The sequence below is a fragment of the Chinchilla lanigera genome, unplaced genomic scaffold (genome assembly GCF_000276665.1).
Source record: "Chinchilla lanigera isolate Chin_1 unplaced genomic scaffold, ChiLan1.0 scaffold00029, whole genome shotgun sequence".
Classification (NCBI taxonomy): domain Eukaryota; kingdom Metazoa; phylum Chordata; class Mammalia; order Rodentia; family Chinchillidae; genus Chinchilla; species Chinchilla lanigera.
The window spans coordinates 17,645,802-17,662,018 of record NW_004955430.1 but is presented as its reverse complement, the minus strand read 5'-3'; the positions used below and the strand labels follow the sequence as shown (position 1 = coordinate 17,662,018).

Sequence of the window (16,217 nt, the reverse complement as noted above, 5' to 3'; positions counted from 1 at the left end):
CCAGTGGCCAAGCACAGCGAGGGTAGTAATGCGGGTTCATTCTTGACAGATGACAAACTTCTTTAATGAGAGATTTTCAATCATGACCCTCCCAGACACTGATCAAAACACGTTCATAGTATGGCACTTCAGTTTGAGACATTGCCTACCCAATTTTTTCTTTTTTTCTTATTTTTTTTCCAATTTTCTTTCATTCTTGTGCCTCTCTTCATGGTTTAAGGCTTTTATCAAAGTCTCTCCTCCTTTATCCTGCATAAGTGTTTCCCTAATAAATTTCTTGCACAGGAAATTGTTTTGGTATCTGTTTCTCAGAGAATCTGGACTAATGTAAGAGCTAACAATTACTTTTATTATTTTTCTTCTTTAAATGTAAAGACATAGGGCATGAAATACTTGGATCCAAATTTGTTATATACTCGTGGTGCTAGGCCATAGGAAATTTTTCAAATTTCTAGCAGTGTGCTTAATAATCTCAATAACTCACATAAACGTGGGTCCTTTGTTATACTCTTTTAAATTTGCTATTTTCAGGGTAAAGATTATTTGCTTTGAAGTTACCTCATTTCTACAGTTTAAATCTTAATCTTTGTTCTGTTCAAGAGGCAATACATATTCCCTTAAAAAATAATAATGAGATAAAGTAAAAATTTAAAAAATTAGTTAAGTGGGAACTAGAAACAATAAAAGTCAAGGGTATCTAAGTTGCCTAAAGAGTAAAAAACATCAGCAATACAAGGAATGAATTACTGGTAATATCATGGATAAATCTCAAAAATATGAAACTACACACAAAAAAGTAGGTTCTGTGTAACTTTGTTTATATGAAATTTTAGAAAAAACAAATCTTACTTAGTCTTAAAGAGCTCTTCAGTGATAGTCTAAGGCTCCAGAGGGGATTGATGGCAAAGAGGAACAATGGAATTTTGAGGGTGATGAAACATTCTTTATTTTGCCACAAGTGATAGTTACACATATGTACATGTTTATCAACCCACTGAACTACCCTGAAAATGGATGCGTTTACTGTATATAAATAATGCCTTGATAAAGTCGATTTTTAAAAACACACAATTTTCAACTTTGGAAGAAACGTGGTGAAGATATTCTGCTGCACCCAGACTACCACGTTTTTTAGCATAGACTCCACAATATCCTTCTGAGTATATTTCCTTGAGAGAACCAAGCTTTCTTCCAATCTGTCCTTCACTCTGGGGCCAAAGTGATATTTTTAAAAGAAAATGTGAACTATGTCACCTAACAACTCTCACCCTTCTTCACATTTATCAGTTAGGATTCAATTAGAGAAACAGAACCACTATGATATCGAGAAAAATTCTACACAATTTTAAGAACTAGCTAAACAGCTTCTGTAGTACTGTTATCTTCACCTACCATCTTCTGATGCTGGAATTTGAAGTCCACAAGGCTGGGAGTTGGTAAGACAAAAGTAAAGTTCCCTACAGACATAAACACAAAAACAGCTGAAATCTGTCAAGCTGTTCCTTCCAACTTGGGTGGTATAGGCAGAAGCTACAATCCCTCATTATCATAAAGCTAAACACTTGCCTGTTCAGGAATGAGGGATGCTGAAGGAGGATCCAGGAGAAGGAGATAAACAACGTGTATCAGCTACAAAAACCAACAGCTGCTGCTGGGGGTGGTGGTGCATGCCTGTAATTCCAGCTCTCAAGAAGCTGAGGCAGAAGGATCACTGTGAGTTCGAGGTTAGCCTGGGCCACATAGTGAGACCGTCTCAAAATATAAAAAAACAGCAGCTGCTTCACTTCCATCCTCCAACCTCCCATAAGAAATCTCTTATGGTCAACCCTAACCAATACAAAAGTAACAGGAATGCTGAAAATGTAGTTTAGCCTAAACATATTTAAGCCTTACAAAGCCATCATACCATTTCCAAACTCAAATGGCTCCCCATTACCCTTACTGCTTTAATGAAACTGACTTCCACCAGACTTTCTGACAGTATTTCCTACTCCTCCTCTCTAGGGTACATTGTAATTAAGTTTAGCATAAATGTTCTAACTTCTAGACCTTTTCACATTGGATTCCCCCTGGTTATAACATCTTTCCTTTCCCATCTTCCCTTTTAATCTGAGACCTATCTGTACCACATACATACACATCTTCCTTTAGAAAATCTTCCTTGAAACATTCCATTTATCATTGGTGACCAGTATAAAGCCAGGTCTGTGCTAGCACCCAATAAGTTTCAGTTGAACCACTGTATGTTAGTGGGAATTAAAGTTGATTTACATAGCTGTGTATCTTAATTACTTTCTCATCAGAGACATAATACTCAACATTCACAAAGGAGGAAAGGTTTACAGTCTGTAAAGGTTTCAGTCCACAGTTCGCTGGTTCTAAGACAGGGTAGCATGGCAGAGGAGGCTTGCTCATGGCATAGCAGGCAGGAATCAGAGAGAAGGTTACCCATTTAGCTCCCCATCAGTGGACTAATCTACACAGAAGTATCATGATCCTATGACCCAATCACTTCCCAAAAGGCCCACCTATGAGAACATGAGGTTCTTGGGAGACATAGAGATATAAACTCTAAAACTATGTGAACATATGGCTGGAGTGTTAGGCATTTAGGGTCAAGGTCATGGTCAAGGTCAGTGGGTAGGCAATATATATAGAGACTACTAAAATGTGGAAAATCCTGTACATTTGTGCTAGAATACATACATTCCATTTATCCCTTTTCACTCTTTCCCACTGATAGACTTCTATTACAACAAAAACTTTGTCTTAGTTTAAATCACCCAAAAAGCACAGCCTGACAAAAAGTGGTTTACTTGGGAATAACTGAAGCTCCAGCTCACTGGGATCCCTTAACAGCAGCTCTTCCTCTAAAGGGAGGCTGAGGCACTTACCAGCTGTCATGTTCACTGGCCAAGTGATGCCTCTGGTGAGCCAACCCCATCCCAAGCACTTACAGCCTCTGCGAATGAGTCAGATACTTTAGCTTTTGAGAAATCCTCAAGGCAGCAAAAACAGGACCATTAGCACTTGTGGTGGCAAGCTGGAGGAACACAGGATACTGCCATAACTGTACAGAGGTAGGCTGAATGGATGTGACCTGAGTCACCAACAATTTCTATTTCAAAGATCTTTATCTCCGTTAATCATTTGGTATCAGGATAAATACAAGAACAGTAAGAAATACAATCCATTTTTACTTCCTACTTTCAGGAAACCAAGAGCTTGGGGAGTTAGGAAAATGTGACTAACTTACTGAATTACAATATGGGTAATACAAAGAAAACAAGGTGAAATAGGCAAGGGGCAAATAGATCAATATAGGCTGACTGAGAGAATGTTGACTAATGATGGAAACTTGTAGTTATATATTCCCTTCTATATACTGTATGTGAATAATATACCTAGAATTGTACCATACAGCAACCCTGCCTCGGAAAAAGAGCTACTCTCTAAGTATCTGTGAAAGGGATAAAAGTACACGAAATGTCATGGAAGTTGTCTGATCTAGAATATTAGGAAAACAGATCAGCAAGTCTCATGGGTGGGCTATTTTGTCTTCCAGAAAACATTTGGCAATATTTAGACATTTCTGGTTGTCAAGATTAGGGAAGGAGCTGTTACTAGAATCTAGGAGGAAAGATCAAGATGTTAAACATCCCACAATGTACAGGACAGCCCTCTTTTACCCAACAGTGAATTATCCTACACCAATACCAACATTCCCAAGGTTGAGAAACCTTAATATAGATAAACGGTATTTCAGTATTGTTATGTGAATATATGCATATATATTATTTCTATCTACATTTTAAAAATCAGTATTTAATAATACAGTATATTTGTCCTACATGCCAGCAATACAAAGTGTTGCATTTGTACCACCAAAACCAAAGGAATTGGTGAGTCCAATATACCTTTTATCAGTTTTCCATTCTTGTGACTTTAATGGAACATAATTGAGATCAAATTCTGGTTCTGTACAATCCAGGTTTAAAGTAGGTGGCAGTTTTCGATAATAACAAGCTAGTGCAGTAAAAGCTGCCTCAACCACGCCTGCAGCACCCAGCAGATGCCCTGTGGCTCCCTTTGTTGCGGAAATTGCAAGGGCATATGCATGGTCTTTGAAGAGACGTTTAATAGCTTTGTTTTCAGCAGCATCTCCCAGTGGTGTAGAAGTAGCATGTGCGTTGACATAGGATATCTCTTCGGGTTGTACACCTGCATCTTTTATAGCAGCAGCCATACATCTAATAAGAAAAGAAATTTAGTTTATCAGAACTAAGTTTAGTTTATCAGAACTAGGTTTAGTTTAGAAACAGATTCTTTACCTGAATGGCTTATGCAAAAGAAACATAGGTATCCAGGGACAATGGATGAACCCTATCTTGGATTACCATACATGTTAATGCTGTCTGCTTGGGAGTGAAGAGTCACACCCTGTCCCTCAGATTGGTTCATCACCATGAACTGAACACACTAAAGACTGTATAATTTCAAATAAAATATGATTCTATTTTTTGGATTGGCATTTTTCCCCCCTTAGAGAAAAGAATCATGTTGATGCATGATTAGAATAATTTCCTTCTAAGAATTTTTCATGAAAAGAGGGAAGCTAGATATTTAAAATATCTGTAATTATGTTCTAAGTTTTCTCTCATGTATAAATGCAAAACTTGGCATATTTCCCAATAATCTACTACTTTGGTACTTCAAATACCTTTCAAAATACTCTTTATTCGATGGGCATGGTGGTGCATTCCTGTAATCCCAGCACTCAGGAGGCTAGGACAGGAGAATCTGAGGCCAGCCTAGAACTATATAATGAGTTCAAAGCCAGCCTGAACTACATAGCCAGACTCTGACTCAAAAAACAACCATACATACAAAAAAAAAAAAAAAATCCTCTATATTTATGCTAGAAAAATTGTAAATAAATACAGGAGCCAAAGAACAAAGAAATCTAAAAATAAAAATTTCCTAGAGGGGCTGGGGATTTAGCTCAGCGGCAAAAGCGCCTGCCTGGCAAGCGCAAGGTCGTGAGTTCGGTTCCTGGTACCGGAGAAAAACCAAAAAAAAAAAAAAAAAATTTCCTAGAGTAACTTTTAAAAATGTGGGTGTCATCTGGGTGTGGTGGCAGACACCTATAATCCCAGCAGGAGGATCGCCATGAGTTCAAGGACAACCTGAACTAGTGAGACCCTACCTCCTAAAAACCAAAAAAAAAACATAATTTGGATGTCAACACCTTTTTCATAGTTGATCTCTAGGCTGCATATTTATTAACAGTCAGTCCTATGTGTAAGGTACCTTTTTCTTTTTTATTTTTTTTTTTTTGAGACAGGGTTTCACTATACAGTTCAGTCTGGCTTTCAACTCACTATGTAATCCAGGCTGGCCTCAAACTCACAGCGATTCTCCTGCTTCAGCCTTTAGAGTGTTAGGATTACAGGCATGAGCCACCATAAAAGCCACCAGGAAAGGTAACTATTTCTGCAACTAGCTAGTTACTATGCTTGAAATATCTAGCACCAGTAAGTACTTACGAAAACTCAAAAGTATAGTTTAGAGCTCAGTAAAATATAGCTCTGGACCTATTCCTGCTTCTGTAAATACTTTACTTTTACTGGAACACAGGCATACCTATTCATTTATGTACTATTGTCTATGACTGTTTTTATAGTACAAAGGCAAAGCTGAGTAGTTTCAACTGAAATCTGCCAGCCTACAAAAACAAAATATCTACCATCTATCCCTTTACAGAAAAGGTTTGCTAACACCTGGTTAATTTAACTGGGTAAAGCTAACCCATTAGCTAACACATTAACAAATTACCAAGAATTTTTTTTTTTTTAATTTTAACCTCAATTCACTACTTACCTCTTCTACAAAAGTTAAGTTGCTTTTCAAAGTGTGGCCTTTAGACCAGTAACATCACTATTACCTAAGACCTTATCAGAAATGTACAATCTCAAGAGCTTCCCCAGACCCACAGTCAGAATCAGCATTTTGGTAAGATCCCTGGGTGATTAAAGTTTGGGAAGGATGATTTGAGAACAACAGAACCTTAGTGGAATACAGCCAAGACCAGACACATCTAGAAGGGCTGACTTTACTCTCTAAGTCTGATGAAAGGAAGAAAGGAGGAAGGGCAGAAGCTGCACACGGATGGTTACTGAGCACAAATGGAGGCCTGGAAAAGTAGCAAAGACACACAGTCACCTTCACAACCTTACTAGCCTTAACTAAAATCTAATTTCTGTACAGTTGTTCAAATATTTCAAGCAAAAAATTAAAACACAATTCGATTAATCTAAAATGGAAAAACAATACTGTATACCAAGAAATTACAATTTTCTCTAATTTGAGAGTTCAACAGACTCTTACATGAAAAAATATTTTCAACAAATCAACCAGTCTTTACCTTAAGGCACCTTCTCCTTCAGAATCAGGAGCAGTTATGTGACCAGCATCACCTGAGAGTCCATAGCCCAAAACTTCTGCATAGATCCGGGCCTTTCTTTTAACAGCATGTTCATATTCTTCCAGCACCAGCACAGCTGCACCTTCTCCCATTACAAAACCATCTCTCTTTGGATGAAATGGCCGACATGCCACCTTAGGATCTGGGTTCGTGCTTAGAGCCCGGGCTCTGGAAAACCCAGCAAGAGATAACGGACTAATGCAAGAGTCTGTACCTCCAGCCACCATCACATCAGCATCACCATGGGCTATAAATCTGAAAGAGTCTCCCACAGCATGAGCTCCTGTGGTACAGGCCGTAGATACTGCATGATTAGGGCCCTTCAATTTATGTCGAATACTGACCTGGCCTGCTGCCATATTAATCAGAATCTTCGGGACAAAAAAAGGACTGACTTTATTGTATCCTTTTGTCTGAAACATCAAAGCAGTTTCAGAAACAATTTCAAGGGGAATCATTCCCATCCCAATTGCAACACCAGTAGTCATTTGATCAGCTTCTGACTCAGGATGCCAGCCGGAGTCTTTCAGGGCTAATTCTGCTGCCCCAATGGCCATGATGGTGGGAGAAGACATGGACTTGACATCTGACTTGGACACAAAGTTTTGTTCATTGAACTGACCTTCATCAAAACCTCTTGGCACGTAAGCAGCAACACGGCAAGGGATATTTTTATACTCTTCACCAACCAGTGACACAATTCCACTTTCTCCCTGAAGAAGACGATCCCATACTATCTGAGTTCCAACACCAAGAGGAGTCACTAAGCCAATCCCTGTAATGACAACCCGCCTATGCAATCTGGATGTTGGCACAGTTCCAAAAAACCTACTTTTATTTATTAACTGCTGGCATAATCTTGAATGCAAAAGATGAGCGCTTGTGACTTTTAGGAAATTTCCTAAGCAGTTTGACATGTTGAGATTTCGGATGATCAGAAACACATTCCTGTAACAAACCACAAAACAGCCAGGAAATATTCATTGTGTAAATAGCTTAAGAGCCTAACAGATGTTCTTTTAGGTGCCTGAAGTATGCTAATGAGCACTGAAAACGTAACATCATTTTAATTTATACTTCATCATCAAACCACCTTTCAGACTGTAACTACTCTCAGATATTAGAGGACAGCGAAGTGAACTGAGGATTCATTCGATTTACTAAAGCAATTATAAGATGAAAATTATCATGGCACTCCTCCTAACGTGATATGAATACAGTAAGCATCCTTTTAAAGGATTACTTAGAACTTATTTTAAGTATTATTTCTGGTGTCCGCGGTACAGAAATCACATTTCAGGGCCTATTTTCTGAGGTGGGGTAAGTGGGCTTTATTCATCTTAACACCTAGGGATGTCCAGCCTTTTCAAAAGGGACCCAGGACCAAGAGCTCGAGATTGAGCGTCTGGAGATCTGGGCTGAGAACTGACTAAGCTTGTAACTGAAGGAAGCAGTCTCTGCAGTCCTATCAACTTTTCCAACCGAGCCATCTGTGCAAGAGGTTAGGACGAGATGATCACTCCAAGGATACCACAAGGCCAAGGGCAGGGAGTAAAGGGGTGTAAAGTACTCCTGGCATGGCCTCACAAGCATCGCGCGTGCACGAAGAAAGCAAGGCAAGACGAAATCCAGCCCTGAGTCCTCTCGCTTCCGGCTTGAAACCTAACCCCTACCTAATCTGAGTGGAGGGACCGACGTAAACAGAACTTGAAGCAGCTGATACCTGTAACAGGGCTTACCCCGCGGAGCAACCACTCCTCTGCGGTGAAGGCAGCGCGCGCGCGCGCGCACGCACGCACGCACGTACCTACGCGCTCGCACGCAGGCGTCACGTAAGAGCGCTCCTCACCCGGTCGACCTTGCGCAGCGTCACTTTGTCTGGAGGTCTGTGATCTGAGGCTGCCGGCGTCCTGTCAGGTTTCTCTGAGACGCTCCTCGGTACTGTACTTAAGTGACTCGCAGGTAGTCGAAGACCTGCGCAAACGCGTTAAGATAGCATTTTCTCCCAGCACAATGAACTTTGGTGATGGCGGTGAGATAATACTTATATATTCCCTTGTTGGCGGAGAAGGGACGCCATCATATTCCACTGAAATCCTAGGAAAGGAAACGATTGTGATCTCAAAAGTTACTACTGTGCTTCTCAATGCTATTTCTAATAGTGAGAAATGCCAAACGTCACTGGCAGGACATTGGCTGTATTTGCAGTAAATCCAAATGCCAGGCTGCACTTAAAATAATTCTACAGGTGAATACTGTATGTGCAAAGATACTGAGACTCCTGGCCGATAAAGGTCACAAAACAGTTCACTAGATACTCATTTTTAAAAAATAATTTTAAAGGGCTATAAGCATGGACAGTGAGTGTGGTGTTCCCCAGCATACCTTTGCTTACCCAAATGTTTCTATCTTTTCTGCAGTAATCACATAATACTTTGGTAATAATAGCTTTTTACTCTGAAAAATTGTTGTCCACAATACCACATCCAACGTCTGATAGGAACGGAAACAAAAATAAAGAATGGAGACATTCATTTGTAAACGTCTGAATTTTTCATTTATTTGCTTAGAGCTGGCTATGCATCTTTAAAGGGAAACTAACATGAAAATATAAAGAATAAGTCAGCAGGTGGTATTTATTGACCATTTGTTGTTCATGTACTATCTCAAGTGGTTGACCATAAAATATGCACCTGAACTTTCTAGTTAAATTTGTTTCTTCCTGGGTGATAACCTTTTGAAGCCATTGTTACCCAGATTACTTTTCTTTCTTTCCAACCTCTGGAAAATAATTTGGGTCAAGTTCATCTTTTTCCTGGTTAATCTCATATTTAAACGAAATTGGAAATTTACTTTTTCTAAAATGTGGAGGTGGTGCTTGCATGTAATCCCAGCACTCCAGAGGCTGAGGTAGGAGGATCACCAAGTGTCTGCGGTCAGCGTGGGCTACATAAGCACGTTCAAGGCCAGCCTGAACTACATAGTGAGACGCTGTCTCAAAAAAATTGTGGACAAGCCTAGTGTGATCTTTGGTCATCCTTGATCCTGGGCCTATCCAGTTACCTTTCAGTACTGTATTGTTTTTATTCAGTGAAAACAGAATTATTTTAAAAAGAATTAGAATAAACATGTTAAATAATAGCTTGATGGATGAGAAGTACCAAAATTTGCTCTTTTTTTGTTATACAATACTTTTAAAGTATAATGTGAAGGCCAGGCATGGTGGCACATGCCTGTCATCCCAGCACTTGGGAGGCTGAAACAGGAGGACCGTGAGTTCAAGGCTGACCTGGGCTACATAGTTCAAGCCCAGCCCGGACTGCATAGTGAGACCCTGTCTCTAAATAAATTAATTAATTATTATATTGTAAAAAAACCTACAAATTTTTCTTTAAAGCTAAACTCATATGAAATATAGTTTTAATGTGCTGGGTTTTATTTTTTTTTTTCTTGTTTTGTAATAAAAGCATTTTGGACAAGAAAAAATAAATCATTTAAAATCTTACATAAAAGTAAAAAGACCACCATCTTTATTTTTACCTCTGATCATTTTTACTTTCCTCTGGAAGGGATGAGAATGTTTTATAATTTTTATAGCCCTGTATGGTTTGGTACCATATTTCTTGCTACAATGCCATGGTGTTTTCTTGAACTAAAATCTTCAAACTGGTTCCCCTTATTATAGTCTCTTGTTAAGACTTCTTAGGTTTACTTCAAATTCTTTGTAATCTTAGCCACAACTATAGCTTCCATTTTCTATTAAATAAGCTTTTTTTTTTTTTTTTTTTTTTGAGACAGGGTCTCCCTATGTAGTCCAGGCTGGCCTCGAACTCACAACAATCCTGCTGCCTCAGCCTCCCAAGTGCTGGGATTACAGGTGTGTGCCACTATGCCTGGCTAAATAAGCGTTCTATCAGCAAAGTGACTCCCACTGTCGTGTGGTAAGATCAAACGCAGGGTCCCAGGTATGGTAGGAAAACTTTATATACTGAGCTACAAACCCTAGCCCACTAGCGATCTCTTGATCTACCCTAGTTTTTCCTCATTTCTAAACCTATGCTCATATTTTCAACAAACACTGATTTTTCTTCTATATTGTGCTGGATAATGGAACACAAAAATGAATAGGGTTTTGATTTCTGTTTTCAAGACTTTCATAATCCAGTAGAAGATAGCTATGGAAACAAATATGTGCAAACTACTGAAACTGGTGTAGATAGCATATAATGGATTTACTGTGTTACAATACAAAAGGTACAATGAGGTTAATATACTACCTCTTTTAAGTAAGGAAGGGCTTCAAAGAAGTGATCTTTGCACTTTATCTTAGAAATCAGTGAATATTTGTCTAGTAATCAGGTGGAAAGGGGCATCCTGGTAGGAGGAATAGACCAGAGGCCTAAAGGTATAAAGTGTCAGGGTATCTTGCACAAACTATGGGGTTGATTCCGTGTGACAAACCTCTAAATTGAATTGTGGGACAAAGCAACAGAGTAAGGCAGGAGCCAGACAGATCACAAAGTTTTGGGTGACCTTCTAAGGCCTTTTTATTTAGTCTTATAAGTTAAAGATGATATGCCAGCAGCCCTGATCTAATTTAGAATGAAACTTATTTTTTTGAGTCAAGGTCTTACCATGTACCCCAGGCTGGCCTCAGACTCATGGTGATCCTCTTGCCTCAGCCATCTGAGTGCTGGGATCATAGGTGTGTGCTACTACACCAGTGCCAGCTCTGGAACATTCTTTTATTGAATCTAAATTCCACTAGGAAGATTATGGTAAACTCTCATTTCCTTCACCAGAATCTCCTCTACTCCTGTTTTTCTTGAATGAAACCACTGCATACATTTGTTACCTATTTGGCTCCCCAAACCACTTAACTTTTAGAATGTGGGCAAGGGGCCAATCATAGTGGTAATCCCAGCACTCAGGCAGTTGAAGCAGGAAGATTGCTGAGAGTTGAAAGCCAGCCTGAATTACAGAGTGAGACCCAGTCTCAAAAAATGTCAGCAAAAGAAGCTATAGAAAACTTTCTGTATAGAAAACAATATCAGATGTGGGCTTTAGAAAAATCTCAGTGAACAGGGTGGATTGGAAAGAAGGCAATGGACATAGAAAAGAAAGTTAAGGCTGGATGAAAAAGGATGAAGGTGTAGACTAAGGCAATGGAAAGAAGAGGGATACAGGAAACATTAAGGAAATACTACTACAATACTCTTAGTTACTTTCTCATAGCTGAGATAAAATATCCCACATCTACAAGTTAGTTATTTTGGCTTACAGTTTGTAGAGGTTTCAGTCCATGGTTGCTTGGCTCCAAGGCAGGGTACTGTGGCATAAGGGCACAGCAGAGGAGGCTTGCTCATGGCATGGCCAGCAGGAATCAAAGAAGGTTCAAGGGAGGAGGGAAGGAGATAGATCCTCAGGCCACACCTCCAGCTGACCACCTCCTCCAAGGAGGTTCACCTCCAAAATCCAGTTTAGCTATAAACTCATCAGTGGACTAAGCCACAGATGAAGATCATGACTCCATGACCCAATCCCCTCCCAAAAGCCCCACTTATGAGTGCCTGAGGCTTTAGGAGGACATCTACATATAAACTGTAACAGATAGTATCTCTGATTAAGTGTGGAGGGCTCTCTCCCAGTTAGGAAGTCATCTTCTACTCCTTAAACTCTCAATTACAGGATTCTTTCCAAATTCTCCCACCTCTATTAAGCCATAAAATTTTCCTTTTTTTAAACTAGGATTTCTAAAATTTTACCATGTATCAAAATCACATGAAAGAGCCAGGCATGGTAGCACACGCCAGCACTCAGGAGGTAGAGGCAGGAGGACCACCACAAATGCAAACCCAGCCTGAACTACATAAGCAAGATCAAGACCCTGTCTCAAATAAATAAATAAATAAATAAATAAATAAACAAATAAATAAAATAAACCTGAAGGTCTTGTCACTACACAAATTTCTGGGCCCACTTTTAAAGACAGGGCTTGAGAATTTGTTTCTGACAAGTTTCCTATGAAGCTGATATTGCTGCTCTAAACATTGACGAAAACAAGGACTATATGTATCTCCTTTGCTGGTTCACCATGCTTGGCATTTAGTAGTCACTTCATAAAACATTTGGTGAATAGAGAAATTATAGCATGAACCAACACATATACCCTCATGTGGGCTAGTATTATATGTACTTTTTTATGCATTTCTCGCCAAATTTTTGTTTTACTCTTTGTAATAACTTTAATCTCATCAACTAAATGGCCATCTATGTGTAAATTACTATTAGTTTCATTTTTTCCTTCTTGATTAAAAATCTCTTCGACAGCTAGGTGTGGTGACGAACATCTGTGATCTCAGCATTCAGGAGGATGAGGCAGGAGGATCATTGTTGTGAGTTCCAGGCCAGCCTGGGCTACATGATCAAGTTCAAGGCTAGCCTACACTACATAGCAAGACCCTGTCTGAAAAAAATAAATATCTATAAAAATAAAATCTCTTTGACAAAAACTGATCACGGTGGCATACACCTGTAATCTCAGCACCTGAGAGGCCAAGGGAGAAGGTTTTAGAGTCCAAAGCCAATTTGGACTACATGCCAGCCTGGGGTGTAGAGAGACCCTGTTTTAAAACAAGAACAACAACAAACTCATGTCACGTTCCTCTGACTGCTCTGCACAAAGCAGCCACTGAACAGTTGTTTGCTGACAACATAACCAAATCACACCAACTCCTGAAAGGATTCAACCTTTCTTCTTACTGATAGCCTTTATTGAGAACATTTTTTTTTCTTTTTACTAACAAAACTGATTCCAGGGAAAATTCAGTGGATTATTTCTTCCTTTTAAGAATAGTGCTGTCATGACTCAACTCTAATGATAGTGTTACTTATTTTGCTCATAAAAGAAAAAAAGTGTCATATTGAAACAGAAAAAAAATCAAAAGAAGGAAGTTCAAAGCTGATCATACTTTACTTGTTTGAAGCAATGAGGTGTATAAAGAAATCAAGGAGCTTGGCATGGTGGTACGTGCCTGTAATCCCAGCACTCAAGAAGCTGAGGCAGGAGGATCACTTCAACTTCAAAACCAGCCTCAGCTACAAAGTGAGCTCAAGGCCAGCCTGAACTGCATATCGAGACCCTGACTCAAAAAAGACAAAGAAACAAACAAACATAAAAACGAACTGTGAGTGAGTTCAAATCAGCCTGACTGCATAGTGAGATCCAGTCTTCAAAAAAAAGAACAAACAAAAAACCCCATACAAACAAAGAAATTGAGGAAGCTAAATAAGTTCAATTTAAATGAAAGAAGCAGACAAAAGTAGGATAAAGTCCTGTACAATGAATTCCCTTAATATCTTCATAAATGATATATTCAATAAGTTTTTTACTTTTTCATTCTTTCTCTCTCTGTTTTCTATTACTCAAGGACATTAACAGAATTGTTGGTAAAGAAGGGCTGGAGATTTAGCTCAGTGGTACATTTCTTGCCTAGCATCCTATAGGCTCTCAATTCAATCCCCAGCACCACCACCAAAAAAGAAAAAGTTGGTTAAGAATAATTTGGAAGCCCTTACATTTCAGATGATTAAAAACAATAAAATGGCAATTTCTATGATTTTATAGATATGTTATTACAGTATTAATGCTGTAGCATTACGTTTTCACGTTGTAGTTGCATGATACTACACCAAAGTAACCTACATCCATTATATCTGTCAAGGGAAAGGCTGAGCAGACAGCATTCCATCATCCCTTCTCTCCCAGCCCTGCTTTAATTCCAGAAATATTTAACTTTTTTTTTTTTTTTAGTGGTGCCAGGGACCAAACCCAGGGCCTTGTGCATGCAAGGAAAGAGCTCTACCACTGAGCCACATCCCCAGCTCAGAGAGCATTTCAATTTTGCTGTTTAGTATTCAGACATATTTTATTCTAAGATTTTTGTTTCAAAAGGGGTTTAATTTTTTTAAAGATCATAAATTCTATATAATACTCTAGTTATTATAAGGATAAGTAGATATACTGATGGAAAAAGAGACCCAAATTAAGGGGAATATAATTTGTGGCAGACACAGCTACTTAAAACCTCAGTCTTGCTGGGTGTGGTGACGCACACCTGCAATCCCAGCACTAGGGAGGCTGAGGCAGGAGGATTGTTGCAAACTGGAGACCAGCCTGGGCTACAAAGTGAGCTCCAGGCCAGTCTGAACTGCATAGTGAGACCCTGTCACAAAAAAGACAAAAACAAACAAATAAACAAAAAAACCTCAATCTTACTCATCCTTCCTGTAATTGTGTAATTCTGTAAAGGTGCCTGGCCAGCCAGGGAATGCACTCTCCAGCCTCATCCCTTTTATCTAATGTGACCTCATTCGTGCCAAGGATCTGGTAGAGAATATGCCAGATGTCAACTCTAGGCTCCGTAGTTTGGAAGGTGTGCCTTCTTTTGGATCAACTATTAACTAGCTGCAGGAGGTTCTGTAGCAGAAGGTAGCAAATAGCCTTCAAGTCAAATGACACAGGCTTTCTGTTTAAAAAAATATTCTCCAAAACATAACCACCCCCACTTATTTTAAAGTGGAACTACAGTTGCAGAGGCATAATTAGCGAAGGCAAGCTGACCCTGTCATAAAGCATAACATATTTACTCTCTGGCCCTTTACAGAAAACATTTGTTGACGTGTGTTCTAAGGGATGTATGGATCTTAGACCCACTGACGACTGTCCCTGCCTGACTAATCTGTTATGTGATTTGGGAAAAAATCACTTTATTCACTGGCATTTTTAGTTACAGCAGCTAGCTACACACAATTTGTTGAACATATCATTTTTGAAGTTTGCCCCAAAGCTAAATTATTAAAAATTTACAGATATTCGGCAGGCCAATAGTAACTGAAGTTCATGGTAAAGATCAGGGTCATAAAGATAATGGAAGAAAATTTCAAATGTTAAAAGCAAACCGAAGGGCCGGCAATATAGCTCTGCAGCACAGCACCTGCCTGGCAAGGAAGGGCAAGGTCCTGAGTTCGATTCTCAGTACCAAAACAAACAAACAAACAAACTACAAAACAACAACAACAAAAGCAAACAGAAGATGAAGCATCAACATTTAAACAGGTTACTTGGGGAAATAAAGGCATAAGGTCAAGAAAAATAATTTGTTAAAGTTTGGAAAAGAATTTCTGGAAAAAAAAAGAAATCAGTAAAGTATACTTTGAAGGGCGTGATGAGGTAGGGGCTTCACAAACAAATTAGGGATACATTTTCTAGGAGGAATAAAAGGCATGGATCAGGATATACCTGCAAAACAAGAGTCGCAAAATTAATATCCTTACACTACGGGATGCAAATTTTCTCTTGCTCCTCTCCCATTTATTCCGTTATTGTTTGTGATTTACACTGGCCAATTTAGCCACACCTTGTCTCACATTTTCTCAAATAGGAGTAAGGACGTAGCTCAGGGCCCAGGCCCTGGATTCAACCCCCAATGATAAATAAGAGCTTTTCCTTCCTCTAACTGTGAACAGCGTTCTTCACAAACTCCGCAGTGCACAGCCTCGCTTTTGACTGTGGCTCCGTCCTTCTCAGGCATTTCACAGCCACACGTTTACCTAGGGTATCTGCGGAGGGAAGGCTGTCAAACTCTCATCTGTGCCGCTGAAAGGGCAGTGCACTCGGGCTCTACCCCTGGGCGGCTGGATCGCACGCGCCCCGCGGCCCCGCCCCAGCTCC

At 39.4% G+C, this 16,217-nt stretch overlaps 1 protein-coding gene across 4 annotated transcripts in view; it reads right to left on the bottom strand.

Moving 5' to 3' along the window:
- Nucleotides 1–921: 921 nt before the first annotated feature.
- Oxsm (3-oxoacyl-ACP synthase, mitochondrial) overlaps nt 922–16,217 on the bottom strand; it is a 16,298-nt gene continuing 1,002 nt past the window's right edge. The window contains exons 2-4 of one of the 4 annotated variants that reach the window (XM_013515677.1): nt 8,292–8,458; nt 6,425–7,432; nt 922–4,250 (exon numbers count right to left, since the gene is read on the bottom strand). In XM_013515677.1, coding sequence (XP_013371131.1) covers nt 3,848–4,250; nt 6,425–7,401 — 1,380 coding nt within the window. In that variant the 5' untranslated portion in view covers nt 7,402–7,432; nt 8,292–8,458 and the 3' untranslated portion in view covers nt 922–3,847. Of the gene's footprint in view, nt 4,251–6,424; nt 7,433–8,207; nt 8,459–16,217 lie in introns of those variants that run through there. The other 3 variants (XM_005387495.2, XM_005387492.2, XM_005387494.2) reach the window with 3 other exon arrangements.